Raw genomic sequence first — 18,377 nt, forward strand, 5'->3', positions numbered from 1 at the left:
CCTGTGCCCGGGCGGGCGCATACGCCCGCTAACGGTTTTTTTGAAAAATTTTCATTATTCTGAATTTTTTTTTATTTAAATAAAGAGTAATTATTTCAGAAAGGCATGTTTAATATTAATATGTGCTTGGCATATGGGGCAATTTTTTTTATTTATACATGGGCAGTCAACCTGTTAATAAACAAATCAAATAAAAATGAATCTTACATTTTATATCCGCGTAGGGGTGAGAAACAACTACAGTATCTTTATTTTCGACCATCCAAATAAGTCTTTGGTCCATTAAGAAAAGCGACCCGTCGCCCTTTTTATATCGAACTTGAGGTACTTGTAACAAAACATCTTCCATCGAAGTGGCCATCTTTTAAGGATTTAAGTGAAGTTATAAAAATATTTAGTTTTTATTTATAAAATCTAAAGTGTTTAGAAACCAAAGAAAATAACAAACATAACCTCACACCACCTTGCGAATTTTTGAAGAATGACAGCAGAACTTGATGACGTATGACGTTTAAATTGTCAAATTGTGCACATTTTTTATTCTGTCTAAATCCTGGCCCACTACTTTGCGCCGTGTAATTTAGGTTGCCTATATAAACTTGAATCGGTAAAATGGGCCTTTAAATTATTTAAAAAATATTACATATACAGTAGAGCGTCGATAATCCGAACTAACGCCCGGTTTCATAATTAACTTAAAGTGAACATTAACTAAAGTCCACTTTAACGTTGACATTTACCCATATGAATTGCATTGACAAGGGTACCAACCTAAAACTTAATGTCCACTTTAACTGATTATGAAACCGGGCGTAATTGGTACAGGGGTAGTTCGGATTATCAAATTGTTCGGATTATAGAACATATGTTCAAAATACATACAAAGCTCATAAACATAGTACATATTATGTACCCACATACGTTTTAGTTACAAGGAATAAAACACCTGCATAATAAACAAATATATTGTATGTATTTCTGCATAAACAGAACAAAAATCCGCGGTCATATTTTGCCCATATTGTCATATTAAATCCAAAAATTCGGTCCGTGATCATATTTTTTAATTTTATGATTTTTTTTGCGTTCGGATTAGCCATCGTTCGGATTACCAGGGTTCGGATTATCGACGCTCTACTGTAAATAGAAATGGGAAAATTATTAATTTATAGATATTACAAAGAAAAAGGTATTTAAATGGTTTTCGAGCAAGTCATGCTATATGAAAGAATTTTAGAAATAATAAAACTTTGCTACATTATCTAACCACTTCAAAAATTCACGTTGTAAGGCATGAATAAATTAAATTATGTAGTTAGTACCTTTTTAGATGTACTTAAAAATGAAACTGAAACGTTATTACTATAAAGATTGATCTGTGGCCATGCTTGACTTAAATAAAACAACGATTAGATAATATAAAAAACACAAATTTTATTAAATGGGAAAGTATATTATAGACTCAAAATTCAAAATCAATTGATGTAAAGTCACTTGAAGGTCGGTGAAAAGCTAGGGCTGCGACAACGCTCTGAGCTTCGCTGGTGTCGCTCCTGGCGGATTACTAATTCAGCGTTCACCGGTAATTTTTAAATTTATTAGTTAATTTTTATCGCTTAATATTTTTACAACGCAAAAAAGTAATTAAATTGTAATCGATTTTTTTAAGATTTTGCTAATCATTTTGACGTTCTATTGATAAAATATGAATTTCTCACTTCGGATACTTTCACAATTATCGTGTAGATGGCGCTAAGATTAATAGATTAATTTATAATTACATATTACGGAACACTAAAAAAACTTAAAGTCAGTATTTAAAACGTAAGAATATTTAAGGTAAAAATATATATATACCACAGCTTTGACCAACTAATATTTTTTATAATTAATGTTTTTAATTTTAATTTTAAATTAATCACTTTGACATTTATGTCAAATTTTCGGTAAACGTTTACAGACTTGCCACTACTGGCGCTCGCGAATTTATAAATATCCCCTCTACGTACAAGCTCACAGCGTATACGCTCTGAGCTTCGCTGGTGTCGCTCCTAGCGGACTACTAATTCAACTGTCACCGGTAATTTTTAAATTTATTATTTAATTGTTATCGCTGAATATTTACAACGCAAAAAAGTAATTAAATTGTAATCGATTTTTTTAAGATTTTGCTAATCAGTTTGACGTTCTTTTGATAAAATATGAATTTCTTACTTCGGATACTTTTACAATTATCGTGTACTTAAAAACTTAAATTCAGTATTTAAAACGTAAGTATATTTAAGGTAAAAATATATACCACAGCTTTGACCAACTAATATTTTTTATAATTAATGTTTTTAATTTTAATTTTAAATAATCACTTTGACATTTATGTCAAATTTCCGGTAAACGTTTACAGACTTGCCACTACTGGCGCTCGTGAATTTGTAAATATCCCCTCTACGTACGAGCTCACAGCGTGTAGATTTTAATTGAGAAGCGCATTCAATGAATCATATTATGTGATTTTGCTTATATGCTAATTATGTCATGTGTGAATGATCATATGTGACTGTTAAAATTGTTTTTAGAAAAACGCTGAAAAGACTATTTATAATAAAAATCGATATTTACTGCAGTTACATGATTATTAAAATAGTATTGTATATGTGGTACTAGAAATGTAGACTCTTTGTATAAATTACCAATTGAACAGTGAAGCTGTTAGATAAATTTTCCGATTCAATCATTTCTACTGATCACAGTTCTGCGTTTGCTTTTTGAGTAGGTATTTCATTTTCTTGACAACGAAAATGTTGGGTGTGGAAAGAATTAGTGCGTGGAATGCGGAAAAATACATGAAGACATGTAAAGAGTTCGCAGTGGGCAACCCAAATTACACGGCGCAAAGTTGTGGGTCAGGATCTAGAATCGAGTGACATATTTGGTCTTGGTCTTTTATTTGTAATTATTCAGTTCCTCTTCCTAACTTCTGACTGTTCGTCTCTTTCCATGTCTAAGTTCTGACGTAAATTTAAACTAACCTCACTATATTAAGCAAGTTAAATACTGTTTTATTTATTTATTGTTTTTAATTTATTAAAATATTAACTTGAGAATTATGGTCCCAACCACAGCACCTGTGAAAAAGCAAAGTTGGAGCGAAGTTAATAAATTAAAAAAGGAAGAGAAGAAAAAATGGAAAGAGCAAAATTTAGTCAAGAAGCTAGAAAAGAAAAAACGCAAAGAAGCAGTGGATAATAAATTAAAAGAGTCAAATGTAACTGTAGGTAATATTTCGACGCTTTCAATAGCGGTACCAGGTTCGATATTAGAAAACGCTCAGTCCCAAGAATTACGAACATATCTAGCTGGTCAAATTGCTAGAGCAGCTTGTATATTTCAAGTAGACGAAATAGTTGTTTTTGATGATTATGGAGACGAGGCTTCTGCAAAGAAATCTAATTTAGATAGTGATGCTGGTAATGTAACAGCTAGACATTCCTGTATACAGCTGGGAAGAATACTGCAATATTTGGAGTGTCCACAGTATCTAAGGAAACACTTTTTTCCCATACATAATGATTTGAAATTTTGTGGACTGTTGAATCCTTTAAATGCGCCTCATCATTTGGGACCTAAAGAGGAATTTTTGTTTAGGTATGTCTCTCCTTATCTGCCTTATATTGATTCATTAATTAAGGATTACAATCTGTAGGGATTACAGCTTACGCCATAGCATTCAAAATCCTATTCTTGAGTGAGGTGGTTTGTTTCTCTATCTATGTCATTAATTATAGCTTGCTCTTGTAGTGACTCTTTTCCATTTCTTCCTGTCCTTGCACTGAACTTTCCTATCTTTAACATTCATTGTCTTATATATCTTCCTAGCTATATATCTTATATATATTCCTAGCTTCTTCAGGGGTTCTCAAGGTTCTAATCTAGGTCCATTATTGTTCTTGTTATTCATTAACGATCTGTGTGAATCTATTTCTGCACCATGTTTATGTTATGCCGATGATTTAAAGATTTATTCATTGATAAGCGACCTTAACCACTGTCATTCTCTGCAGAGTGAACTGAACCGCGTACATGAATGGTGTAAGGAAAATCATCTGAATCTTAATGCCAATAAGTACAAAGTAGTTAGTTATTCCAGGAAACAGTCTACTATATACCATCCTTATATTATTGATGACAATGAGCTGGAACGTTTGAATAAAATTAAAGACCTTGGAGTTATATTTGATCACAAACTCACTTTTGTTGAACATGTTAATATAAAGGTTAGAGAAGCACTTAAATCTTATGGATTTATAATTAGAAATAGTCGAAATATCACTAATACTAAGGCCATTAAATTATTATTTTACACTTTTGTACGCTGTAAACTGGAATATGCCTCTATCATTTGGTCACCATTTTATGATGCACATATCCAAATTATAGAACAGGTACAGCGTAAATTTTTAAAATTTTTGTCTTACAAAATTAATGGTAGAGTAGGTGGGGGCAAAAGTATGCACAGGGCAAAGGTACGCACTTACATTTTTCAGTAACTTCTTATATGTTGGTGACAACATCTTGTGGCATATGTTTGTACTACTTAGTAGCATTGGATGAGAGACTTTGGCTCAATCAGGGTGAACACAACAACAAAAATGAGAAAAAAATTATTTTTGTACCTTTTGATCTAATTTTTCTTAAAAATTGATCTTAATCTTTCAAACTCAGAGTATTATTGGTTAGGCATGTTGAAAGTTTTTTGTTCAAAGTCTTCTTCTACATGACAGTTTGAAGTTCATATGTGCATAGTTTCATCTGAGGTTAGATATATTATTGGTTGCCGGATGGGGCAAAGGTATGCATTGCGAACATTGAAATGGGGCAAACGTTCGCAGTGCGTACCTTTGCCCCCAGTGAGGTAGACTTGGCAAATGCATGTTTTAAGTCAATCTTCAAAGTGAATATCAAGTTGAGCTTGATATTCTATCAGCTAATTTGGTCTCAATTGCAAAATGTCTCAAATCCGCAAAAGTACGCACATGCGTACTTTTGCCCCATTGGGTGGGACAAAGGTACGCATTTACATTTTTTTTTCAAAAAGTTATCAACACTACAAAAATAATATTGAAGAATTTCCATTTGCCTAATATGATTACAAAATGTATCAATTTCACTTTCATCTATTCATCTATACTCTGTGCCAATTCAAGCATTAGGAGATTCACTAGAGATGAAAATTTAGAAAATGCCTACCTTTGCCCCCACCTACCCTATATATCCTAGGAGGGGTATCAGCAATAATGAGTTATGTAGCGATTTGGACGTAGTATCATTAGAATTTAGACGAATTAATGCCTCCCTGGTATTCCTGTACAAGCTACTACATAATCTCATTGACAGCCCTAATATCCTTCGACAAATAAATTTTAACATTCTGTCTTATCCAGTAAGAAATTCGATTACATTCAGAAATACAGAAGCTAGAACTAACCTTATGTTGAATTCTCCTCTATTCATCATGTGCAGCTATTTTAATGCCTTAAGTATTTACTGCGATATATTTAACTGCAGTTTAAAGCAACTTATTTGTATGGCCAAGATCTACCTAGGTGATTAATAATTTATTTCTTTACGTTCAAATTTAGTTTTGTAAAATTTTTGATGTTATGAATTACTAATATTTCATTTAATTTTTTTTGTGTAATATTTTGTCCTGTAAATGTTTTCTGTTGGACAATAAATGCTATTATTATTATATCTTCTTCTGCATCATAATAAATGTAGTAAATATTCTCAATAGACTATTTAGCTGCATTTTACGTTTATTGATAATTATTTTTATTTCTTGTAGGGAGGGCGTTGTTCTAAATAAGCCTGCCAAAAGTGGTTCATTTGTTAATGTTGGTCTATTGAAGGAAGTCCATGTTGATAAGTTACTCACTCCTGGTATTCGCTGCACAGTGAGAGTTCTACCTAGTGAGCAAGACTCTAAAAAACTTAAAGGTGTTATAGTTTCCCCAAGCACTCCGAGAAAAGAAACGGGAGTATATTGGGGGTACACTGTAAGAATAGCCACTTCTCTGTCTAAAGTATTTTCACAGTGTCCATATAAAGAAGGGTATGTATAACAAATCAAGGAAGCTCTTTGTTAAATGGTTTTAATACAATTTTTTTCTTTTAGATATGATGTATCAGTAGGAACCTCAGATAAAGGAATGTCAGTAGATGATTTTTCTTGTCCGGCTTATAAGAATCTATTAGTAATGTTTGGTGGTCTTCAGGGTATAGAGGCAGCTCTAGAAAATGATCAAGTGTTGAATATTGATGATCCAAAATTACTATTTGACCATTACCTGAACACCCTTCCAGAACAGGGATCCAAAACTATCAGAACTGAGGAGGCTATTTTAATATCTTTGGCTGCCTTAAGACCCAAGTTAAACCCTGAAAATAAACCAGTAAGTATACATAAGAATGACATTGACAAGAATGAGGAAATTGAAGATATGGAAACTAAGGTGGAAGAGAAAGAAGAAGACCCTCTCAGTAGATTTGATTAGATCTTTATATTCTCTAAAGTGATTTTATCAAGAATGAGTTTTATAATTGTGTACATTTTTAAATAAAAATATGTTTTATTAGGTATTAACTCTCTTTTCATTACAGCGCAAATTTACTGAGGTGGTGCAGGCTGGACAGCACTTCATGTCTTTCCTATAGTACTACAGCTCAAGTTGGGCCCAGGCCTCCCCCAGCATTAGCCTTTAAGTATCTCTGTTCCTGGCTGCTCTCCTCCAATTGTCCACCCTCAACATCTTGTTAGCATAGGTTCTGACTTCTATCCACCTCTTCCTTGGTCTTCCTACTAACTGATGTCCCACCATAGTTCCATTAAGCTGTTCTACTAGGTGTTCTTTCATTATCCATTCTTACAAAGTGACTTGTCCAGCATAATTTATGTATATCAGCTTTGAATATCCCACTAGAATTATAGTCCAGGGCGCATCTGTTTTGAGATGGACTTTGAGAGGTGACTCAAATTTTTTTTGCAGAAATTGCTTGAAAATAAATCAAATAATAATATTTGAGTTATCCTCCCTCTCAAAAAGGTCAGGAACATTGTTTAAATAATCAAAATGTCAAAAATTGAAGGAAAAATTCGATTTTTTTCTTCGTTTTTTGATTATAACTTTAAAAGTATTCATTTCCGAGAAAAGTTGTACTGACATAAAAGTTGCGTAATTAAATTTCCTACAATATAGAATTGGTTAAAAGTTTAAAAAATAGTTACCCTAGTTGCAAAATAGCAATAATTACGAAAAAACCATACAAAAACAAGTATTCGCATTTTACGTTTTTCAACCATTTATGCTACACTTAGGACCTTGATATTTCATTCAGAAAAACTTTATGATACAGTAAAACAATACTGTAAATTTCATTAAGATCGGTTCAATAGATTTTGCAAAATAAATTTTCAATCCAGCTTTCGCACAAAAAATTAATTTTTTCAAAACGTTACAGGACTGAAAATAAACAGATAGCAAGTTGAAATTTTTTTTGCTTATAGAAGTGTACCGTACCTTTCATTTGCAATTTTCAAAATTAAAGGCGTCAGAAAATTTTTGAATAAACAATAATTTTTGGTGCTACGCGCAGGACAGCGGTGTTCGATTCACACAAGTTGATTTCCAACAAAAATTTCTTCCAATCTTTATCTAATATATTATTTTCTTACTCTATATTTTGTTGTATTTTAATATTTTAATTCCACAAAAATCAAACTAATTTTATAATTGTTTGTGAAATATTGTTTAAACAATTGCATATGTTTAAAAATAATAAACTTTTATTATTTAAGTTAAAATATATGAACAAAGAAAGTTTTTGCTAATAAAATTGTTATTTCAAAGGATAGAGTATGTGTTTTTATTTTGCAATAAACAAGTTTATTTATATATATCGAAATGTAATAAAAATTAAAATGTATCAATCATTATCAAAGGTCAATGGAATGCCCAATCAGAGCAAACTATCCGCTGTCCTGCGCGTAGCACTAATAATTAATGTTTATTTAAAAATGTTCCTGAGCGCCGTGGTGTTAATCGATTTTAATTTTTCAAAATTGCAAATGAAAGGTACAGTACACTTCTATACGCAAAAAAATTTTCAACTTGCTATCTGCTTTATTTTCAGTCCTGTAACATTTTGAAAAAATGAATTTTTTTTACGAAAGCTGGATTGCAAAATCTATTAAACCGATCTTAATGAATTTTACAGTATTGTTTTACTGTATCATAAAGTTTTTTAGGGTGAAATATGAAGGTCCTAAGTGTAGCATAAATGGCTGAAAAACGTAAAATGCGAATACTTGTTTTATTTATGTTTTTTTCACAATTATTGCTATTTTGCAACAAGGGTGACTATTTTTTAAATTATTAGTCAATTCTATATTGTAGTAAATTTAATTACGCAACTTTTATGTCAGTACAACTTTTCTCGGAAATGAATACTTTTAAAGTTATAATCAAAAAACCAAGAAAAAATTCGAATTTTTCCTTAATTTTTTGACATTTTGATTATTTAAACAATGTTCCGGACCTTTTTGAGAGGGAGGATAACTCAAATATTATTATTTGATTTATTTTCAAGCAATTTCTGCAAAAAAATTTGAGTCACCTCTCAACGTCCAAATGTACTAATATTTTTACAGATGCGCCCTGGTCTATTAGTATTTTATTGAATAGTTTGTGGTATTAAAGTTTTTAAGTTTTATTTTATCATCCAGTCTTTCAATAGGGCTGTTCAATGATTCTCATTTGTTTCGAGCTTCTGTCATATGAGTCGTATAATTCCAATATCCGCTAAATCCACAAGCAACAAATTTTCAGAAAAAGCAAAAAACTGTATTTATTATTTCAGAGCACCTGTCTAAATGAATTAAAAATTATCCCATTCGGGACTGTAATTCTAATTTGTTGATAACCCTGATTTACGTAATTTGGTTAATAGAACAAAAGATAAAAATTTACTTATGTATAAAAAAGTGGATTTAGCATGTTTTGAAAGTAAGTGGGGTTAGCGGATTTTGGATATAAGTACAGGTGGATTTAACAACTTTTCTTTTTTCTGCTTTTATTAGGATATGCTTTTTCAACTTGTTTAGTTATTTCTTCCATTATTTTAATTATTAAATGCAAATTACAGACAACAATATTCAAACAGTTTTGAACTGTAACGCCATATTGAAATCTTCAGAATAGATTGGTGGCGGGAAAGGAGCTGGCGGGTTTTGGAAAAAATTCTTAACGTTACTATTAAATTTAGTCGGGAGCTGACGGTTTTAGGCACAAAATGAACATAACATTTAAAAAATTGCACAGACTGTCTAAAAACAAAGATAATTCAAAATATGCAAAAAGTGGAGTTGGCAGATATTGGAATTATACGACTCATATGTTGTATAATCTGTGTATATTAATATTATATTATACAACATATGACAGGAGCTCAAAACAAATGAGAATTGTTGAAAAGCCCAATGTTCAGAGAGTTCATCCCCCACACCGCAACTGACGTGAATGGACTAGGTGACTAGCGTCATCTGGCAATTGAAAGATGAAGTAGTTTTCAATCCTAATAGCAATATTATTAATATTTAAAAATATTAAAATATTACTAAAAGATTTTTAAATTGAAAACTTATTGGTCCATTTTCTTGGTAACACCTCCATGGCTTCTAAAATTTGCAAACCAGATGGATGCTGAAGCGAAGAAGACAATAGGGAATTCAAAAAACTTAAAATTCACGACCCCGTCTGTTCAGCTGGTAAGTTCCATCAAAAAATGGACCTAGTTACTCAAAGAAGTAACGACCAAAATTTTTATATTGATATCTTCATATTGTAGAGGCAGTTCACAGGAACATGGTGGCAGTGCGGTATATATCAGAGAACCGTTTATTGCAAAAGCCCGGGAAGACATTTCAAGCTTATCGGAAAGATCAGTGTTTGAGTGTTGTGCTGCAGAGGTGTGAATTGATGGGAAGAAGATCATAGTGCTGTCCATATACCGAACCGAAAAGCCACAAGTTTTAATAGACAAACTAGACCAAATACTCTGTGATCTAGTTGACAAGAACTCATTTTCCTGGCTGGAGATTTTAATTTGGATATGCTGCTTGATGGTGTAGGTTGGTCAGTGGCCAGGTACATTAAAAACGTTTTTGAGCTCCTTTGATATTAAACCTTCCATCAAAGACTATACACGCATACAAGGTAAAAAAATCCTGTATAGATAATATTTTTACAAATCTAGACATATTTGATTCTGTTGTATTCAATCCTCATACATCTGATCATACTGCTCAAAAGATAAAATTTGAATTAAATAAATTTGGCTCAAATATAACAAAAAAACGAATATTTAGCAAGAAGACTAAAGATTTTCTTAAACTTATGTTGAGTAAGGTTGACTGGTATCTGTTTTTGAGACATTAGAAGTAGATGATCAGTGGGATGCTTGCATGAATGTAGTTCGGAAAATTTTTATAAAATGCTTTCCACTTAAAGAGATAAATACAGCAAATAAAAAAAATCTCAACAGTGCTTTCAAAATGATGATATAAAAAATTGTAAATCTGGGCTTGATGTTTTGTTTACACTATCTAGTAATAATGTTGAATATAAAGATATTTACAGGGCAGAAAAACGTAAGTATAATTAAGTACAAAAACTCGAAGAAGAACCACAAAGTTTTTTATTAAAAGGTCATAAAAGGACGCGTTTCGGCTCAGCACGAGCCATCATCAGCTTAAATACAGAAACATATACAATAAAGGACTGGCCAGAACAGGAAGGAGGAATAATGAACTAGTTTCCATGATAAATATAGTTACACAAGCTTCATCGTTATTGGTGTCAAGCTATTTTTAGCAATTTGTTACAATTACACTGTCCAGATTACAAAACTTTTTTACTACAAACAACATATTTAGTAGTTCGCAGCACGGTTTCCTTGCATGGAGGTCAGTTAAGACAGCTACCTATGATTTTATATCAAAAATTTTAGAAAAACTAGTATAGAGTCAAAAAAACACTAGGTGCTTTTGATAGCCTAGATTCTAGATCATGCTCTCCTATGGAATACAGGTGTTCGAGCCATTTTAAATATATTAATTGTTGCTTGTTTTGTGTGCACCCTGTACGCAAAACCGTTAGTTATGGAGAATTGTTAAAAGCGCTGTGTTGCGAATATTTTTGTAATATGGGCACAGCAACCTTCTTCCACTTATCGGTTTGTTTTGATAATAATTACATCAGATACATATATTGTTTCGTTGAATCAGCAGAATCGCTTATATGATGGGAAGAATTTACCCTTGAAATGTGTAACGAGAATTTGGGAAAGAGTAAGAGAGTGTCGTAGGAGTATGTGAACAGACAAGACAAGATACGGGTGATCGGATTTTCCGAGCCGCGTAAATAAAAACACATATTTTTAAGAGAACTTTTTCACTTAGCTTCCATTCGTCGTGGTAGTCAGACGTGCGTAGGAAAGAAGCTTGTTTTTTAAAACCGGTGTCTATAAATTAGATATTTAAATAAATATTTTGTGAACTTTAAAAGTAAATTAATTACACCAAATAAAAAAGCGAAATCGGAATAAAAACATTAAAAAGTTATGAGTGCAGTTAGCGGGGGCGACGCCCCCGATAAAAATGTTTTAGAAACCCAAATGGATACAGAACATGCAACATCTTCAAAGGAGGAGCTATTAGGATTCCAAAATCTTGTTCCAGTTACACAGATAAGTACCACAAAACTTGTTAATAATAAACCCATTATCGATAATGACTTTGCTAATGTACACACTTCAATAACAAATAACATTAACAAAGAAGTAGGAACAAAAAGGGAGGAATTTCTTTACCGACAAAACGACCTAGGACCTTTTTACGCGTATTTAGAAAATAATTCACCCGATTTTAAAGGCAGATTAAACGCGTTAAGGATAGGTGACATTATTATCACAAATTTTAAAGAAATTGATGAAAAAATTGTAAGCATTGACGCAGTAGGAAGAAATAAAATACGTATAAAATTTAAAGATTATAAATCGGCTAACTATATCATATCTAAAAAAAATGAAGCAATATTTATAAAAAATAATCTAGACATATACATTCCTAAGTTTCTTTTAGTTAGACAGGGCGTAATAAAAGATATTTCCACAGAATTTTCAGTAGAGTATGTTAAAAACAGAATAAAAATGTACGATTTACACTGTAAATTTGAAGTCCTTCAAGTCACAAGATTAAATCGAAGACAAGTAGATGAAAACGGTACTCAATACATTCCAACAAAAACATGCGTAGTTAGTTTTAAGTCACAAGTGCTACCAAAATATATAACAATCAACAAGGTACTAAAGGAAGTCGAACCATACAAACAAAAGGTGCTATTATGCTTTAATTGTCTTCGATTTGGACATACAGGTGGGCAGTGTAAGAGCAAGGCTAGGTGCGATAAATGTCAAGAATCCCACAACTCAAAAGATTGTAAAAAGACCGATCTCACTCCAAAATGTTTTAACTGTTCGGGGGATCATTTTACTACAAATTTAAGCGCGTGTCAAGAATTTCAGCGTCAAAAACTTATTAAAGACGCTATGTCTTCCAATAATATTAGTTATCAAGACGCAAACAAACAGTTCCCCAGAAACTCATATGCAAAAGTAACATCCATAAATACGGAACAAACTACAAACCTCTCCTGCCTCAAAACTTTCCCTCCATTAAATCCCAATAATTATACACCCACCCAATTCCCATCAAATCCAATTAACAAAATGTCAACTAATAATATATTCTACAATAATAATTCAAATAGTACAAATTCTCGAACATTCAAAAGACAGAGACCAAATAGTCCAGATCCAACATTAATTTTGCATAATGAAATTATATCTTCCCCTAGATCTCAATTACCTACGGGAGGAATATTAGACAGCATTAACTATAAGGGAAATATTAATAATAATCCAGTTGCATCTCCTTCAGACTTGAGCATGATAAATTCAATATTAGAATTAGTTATAGAAATTGTCACAAAAGTTTTAGTAACAAAAAGTATAAACATAAATAAGGAAGAACTCGAAAACTTAGTCAAATTAACTATAAATGGAAACACGTCATCACATTCTCAGACCTCAACCATGCAATAAATATCCTTCAATGGAACTGCCGCTCGGCAGTTTCTAATAAAAATAACTTAGAATATCTACTAGATAGGGGCAACTACTCCGTTGCACTTCTATCGGAAACATGGTTTAAAGCAGAAAAATACTATAATTTTAAAGGCTTCAACAATATTCGCTGTGACCGGGACGACGGGTACGGCGGCTCTGCCATTTTATTAAAATCAGACTTAATATACCAAGAAGTCTCAATTCCAACTACAATCAACTTTGAGCATACTTGTATCTCGGTAAATTTTCCATATATACATAAAAAAATTTACTTTGTTTCAGTATACCTTAAACCGAGAACTAGAATATCATTACAACAGTGGATTAACTTTTTGGAACAAATTCCAAAACCATTCATAATTGGGGGCGACTTTAACGCACATAGTTAGGCATGGAACGATGGATATGACGATATCTATGGCAAAATTCTTTTGGAAGCTATCGAACAATGCAACCTAGTAATTATAAACGACGGATCACCTACATTAGCAAACAATAAAAAGTCAGCTGTAGACTTGACCCTCTGTACACAGGATCTGACACAACTAATTACGTGGTGTACTTTAGAAGAACCTTATGGCTCTAATCACTTACCAATACACATACAATTTGGAAGGAATATCCCACCTGCGCAAATTAAACAGACAAAACATAATATATGGAGACTCAAGGCTGCTAATTGGGATGTATACACCGCTACCCTTGAAGCAACAGAACCAAAATCATCACTAATGGGCATTATCGACAATATTAACAAAGCTGCCGACAAAGCAATTCCGTTACGAAAATCAAACGCACAAAATAGAAATCATTGCTCAAAGGACTGGTGGAACGAAACCTGTAACATAGCTGCTAAAGCAAGAAAACAAGCTTTCTTAACCTACACACAGGCTCCAAATCTTAATAATCTAACAGAATATAAAAGACTTGATGCAGTAGCTAAAAAAACTTTTAAAGAAACTAAGAAAAAAAGTTGGATAAATTACTGCCAAAATCTAAATCAAAATACACCAATTAAAGAAGTGTGGAACAAAGTAAACCGATATAAAAACCGAAAACAAGCGAATAAACCCCTAATGGACCCCAAAGAAGACTGGATAAGCGAATTCCACACAAAAATCTCACCTCCATGGGTCGAAAACAACATTACTCAACAAATAGCTACTGTAAATAGGAACACTTCTTTCCTACAATCGTTATTTCAATTATGGGAACTCGATCATTGCATTAAATCAACAAATAATAAATCTCCCGGGGCGGATAACATTTCATATAATATGTTGCATAAAATGCCCTTAGACCATAAGAAAGCCCTGTTGGAATTGTTCAATTCGATTTGGATAAATAGGATTCCTTTTCCACCGATGTGGAAAGAATACATCATAGTACCTATCAAAAAACCTGGAAAACAGAATGGAAATGCAGATTCATATAGACCCATAGCTTTATCATCGTGTATATTTAAAACCATGGAAAGAATGATAAAGAACAGGCTTGAATATTGGCTAGAAAATGAAAAAATATTACCTGACTCACAATATGCTTTTAGAAAGGGAAGATCTTCCTTGGAACCCCTAACGATACTAGTAAATGACATCTATCTAGGATTCACACACAAATACAGCACTTTGGCCACATTTTTGGATATAACTTCAGCATATGATAATGTTCAAATAAATATACTAGAAGAGAAGCTCATCAATATTGGTCTACCAACCTCCTTTGCCAACTTCATAAAATCAGCTTACTCTAATCGATCAGTTTCCTTAAAGATAAATCAAGAAATTTCGGAATCAAGAATATGTAGATCTGGATTACCACAAGGTAGTATCCTGAGCCCAATCCTCTACAGCCTGTACACAATGGATATAGAAAATGTTATATCACAAAAGTCTAAAATTATTCAATACGCTGATGATGTTGTTATTTACACCAGTAGCAAATCAGAGGACAAATGTATAGAAAATATCAACACTGAATTTATAAAAATCCAAAAATACCTAGACAACATGGGACTTTCCATATCCGAGTCCAAAACCAATATATGTATTTTCTCTAGAAACAGAAACAACTATCAAAGACAATTAACAATAGGAAAATATAAACTCTGTATTAGTAACTCTGTAAAATATCTTGGTCTGCATCTAGATAGAAAACTATTATGGAAGGACTGTATCCACCAAATTATCAAAAAAACAAGTAATTCTATAAATATCCTAAGAGCGTTTTGTAGAGCAAAGTGGGGAGCAGACCCAAATACGGCTCTACTATTCTACAAAACAATGGTACGATCAATAATGGATTATGGAAGTCAACTCTATGGAACAGCAGCAGATACACATCTAAATAAAATCGAGATACAACAAAATAAATGCTTAAGAGTTTGCCTGGGATATCTTAAGTCAACGCCCATAAACATTATACAAGCTGAAGCCGTGGAACCTCCTCTTAAACTAAGAAGACAACTATTGAGCAGAAAATTCATGATAAAAACCATTTCAAAAAAAACTTCTTACCTCAATAGTGTACAGTCACTAACAGTTCAAGTTTTGACCCATAGATACTGGCACTTCAAGAAAACCCCCCTCATAGTAGAATCTTTCTCAGAAATAGCTGACATTACAGATATACTCTATTCCAACCAACTCCCTCCAGTTTTAATTTACTCACCTGAACAAATTTTTTCACGTGAAATTAGAACCTACTATTTTGAAAGTGAAGAAGTAGCAAGTATCAATCAAACAAAGTTCAACGAAACAAAAAACAAATACTGGCCAAACTATGATTCTATATTCACTGATGGATCAAAGTCAAAAGAATATACCAGTTGTGCCTTTTACCATTTTGAGGAAAATACTGACAAAAAATTTATTTTACCCAAGGAAGCTTCCATATACACTGCAGAACTAACAGCAATAGTGCAAGCTATGAAATACGTACTCGGCTCTAACCACGACAAATTTATAATATGTACGGGCAGCAAAAGTGCAGTAGATAAACTTAAAAATGTTAAAATAAATAGATCAGTTAATCATATTGAAGCAAAAATCCTGTATTTACATAATGAGATACACATCAAGAATAAAGTCGTCATATATCTATGGGTAAAGGGACACGCAGGCATAACAGGTAATGAAATGGTGGATGCCTTAGCAAAAACAGCTCCAACATCAGGAGAAGAACTAAATCTTAAACTACCCCCGTCCGATTTATTCTTAAATCAAAGGAACAAAATAAATGAGATGTGGCAAAACCTATACAGTGCATCAACAACTGGAACAAACTTTTGTAAACACCAGCCAAGGATCCCCAGAAAACCATGGTTTCACAAAATACCAAACAGAAACTTTGTCGCCACAATAAATCGAATACGTGCAAACCATGCACTAACACCTTATTATAAGCACAAAATAAAAATTACAGACGATCCACTGTGTAGTTGTGGTAAAATGGGTACATTGGTACATGTTTTACTTGAATGTCCAATAAATATTGTAAACATTAATAATCTATATAAAAACTTAATTCACTACAAGATAAACCTTCCAATAGACCTAAATTGTATTATTTTTTCAGGAAATAATAATATACTTTATGTACTTCATCAACACATCATAAACTGTAAACTAAAATTGTAAAATTACTAACCAATTTTGTAAGCAATTCTGCAAAACAAACTAAATGTAAAACATTAAAGGAAAAAAAAAGGTGAATACAAAAAAAATAAAAAAAAATAATAAAAAAAATAAACCAAGTAAAAAAAATGAACCAATTAAAAAAAAACAAAAAAAAACAAAAAAAAAACAAAAAAAAAACAAAAAAAAACAAAAAAAAAAACAAAAAAAAAGAAAACAAAAAAAAAGAAAACAAAAAAAAAAATAAAAACATACACACAAAGAGGGCTAAAACCTCCGCGGCGTTGAACCGGGTTGATGCTCTAGCGCGGAAGGAAAAAAAAAATTAAACACCTTACACTTTACTAATGCTACATATTACTAACAAAACAAATGAATACATCATGCTCAAGTTTGATACTATGAAACAATTTACACAAACTATTTATACAATCTAACATAGTCTGGCTAATTGGTCCTCACCAAAGCCATAAATTCCACGAAAAAAAAAAAAAAAAAAACTTTTCAATATACCGAACGAAGAGCATCGGAAATATTTCCGCGTCGGCCGGTAAAATATAAGTAAGTTCCGAAGATACTGTAATGCACGTCGAAATTCCGGATTACGGTACAAACACTTTAATTATAGTGTTAGTATATGCGGTGTGTTATAATTATCCATTTTAGAGATATACTGTTTATTTTTCGCCATTTAATAATTTTGCAAGCTGTTCACTCTTTTGACTTACAGCTAATTATAGAAGTACAAAGGCTTTTATTTAATTTCGAATCTCGGGGGTTTGTTAAGATCGGGTAGATTTTTAGAGGCCCCCACAACAGGGACCAGCATTGAAATGGATAAAATCATTTCTTACAGATATATCACAAAAAGTATGCTTGGAGAAACAGGGATGCAAGGTTTACTCTGAACCGATCAACTTAAAATTAGGTATACCACAAGGGAGTGTTTTGGGGCCTTTTCTCCTTTTGGTCTATATAAATGACCTGCCAAATGCGGTAGTTAGTGGTTCCTCAAACTTTGCTGATGACTCAAATGTACTGTTTTGGGAAGACACATTAGAAACACTCCTCACAGTGGCAGAACAAACTCTGGACAAGGCTGAACAGTGGTTCAGTGGAAATAGGCTGGTGCTTAATACTGATAAGACAATATTTGTTTACTTTAGAACCAGCCAATCACGAGAACAGTTCCTGAATACAGTCAATCTTCTGTCACAAAACACAGAACCTTCTAGATCAGTTAGGTTTCTTGGTCTTTGGGGGAACAAATAAAAAATGCGACAAAAAACCTAAAGAGGCCTGCTACTCATTAAGAGTTTTGAAAAGCTATTTAGACCAGGGAATCTTACTATCGGTATATTATGCAAACTTTTATTCTATTATGCGATATGAAATAATCTTCTGGGGTGCTGCAGTGGATAGCTAAACTGTTTTCATAGTCCAAAAAAGGCAGTCCGGGTGATCTTAGGATTAAAGGCGGGAGAATCCTGTAGAGGCCGATTC

General features: G+C 32.4%; 2 protein-coding genes across 2 annotated transcripts in view; one reads left to right on the forward strand and one right to left on the reverse strand.

Moving 5' to 3' along the window:
- Nucleotides 1-471, reverse strand: part of LOC114325089 (general transcription factor IIH subunit 1) — a 32,368-nt gene extending 31,897 nt beyond the window's left edge. Inside the window, exon 1 of the mRNA XM_050650955.1 lies at nucleotides 208-471. Coding sequence (XP_050506912.1) covers nucleotides 208-361 — 154 coding nt within the window. The 5' untranslated portion in view covers nucleotides 362-471. The remainder of the gene's footprint in view (nucleotides 1-207) is intronic.
- A 2,519-nt stretch (nucleotides 472-2,990) lies between these two features.
- On the forward strand, nucleotides 2,991-6,636 carry LOC114325120 (putative methyltransferase C9orf114). The gene is made up of 3 exons (XM_028273061.1): nucleotides 2,991-3,642; nucleotides 5,843-6,109; nucleotides 6,173-6,636. Exons 1-3 carry the CDS (start codon nucleotides 3,104-3,106, stop codon nucleotides 6,549-6,551), a joined length of 1,185 nt encoding a protein of 394 aa, XP_028128862.1. The 5' UTR covers nucleotides 2,991-3,103; the 3' UTR covers nucleotides 6,552-6,636.
- The last annotated feature ends 11,741 nt before the right edge of the window (nucleotides 6,637-18,377 follow it).

Source organism: Diabrotica virgifera, chromosome 5 (genome assembly GCF_917563875.1).
Source record: "Diabrotica virgifera virgifera chromosome 5, PGI_DIABVI_V3a".
Lineage (NCBI taxonomy): Eukaryota > Metazoa > Arthropoda > Insecta > Coleoptera > Chrysomelidae > Diabrotica > Diabrotica virgifera.

What these genes read in the sequence shown, in the direction of transcription:
- LOC114325120 (XM_028273061.1), top strand. Translation starts at nt 3,104, where the DNA reads ATGGTCCCAACCACAGCACCTGTGAAAAAGCAAAGTTGGAGCGAAGTT. An exon ending in AAAGAGGAATTTTTGTTTAG is followed by an intron (nt 3,643 to 5,842) that starts GTATGTCTCTCC and finishes TATTTCTTGTAG; the next exon opens with GGAGGGCGTTGTTCTAAATA. An exon ending in CAGTGTCCATATAAAGAAGG is followed by an intron (nt 6,110 to 6,172) that starts GTATGTATAACA and finishes TTTTTCTTTTAG; the next exon opens with ATATGATGTATCAGTAGGAA.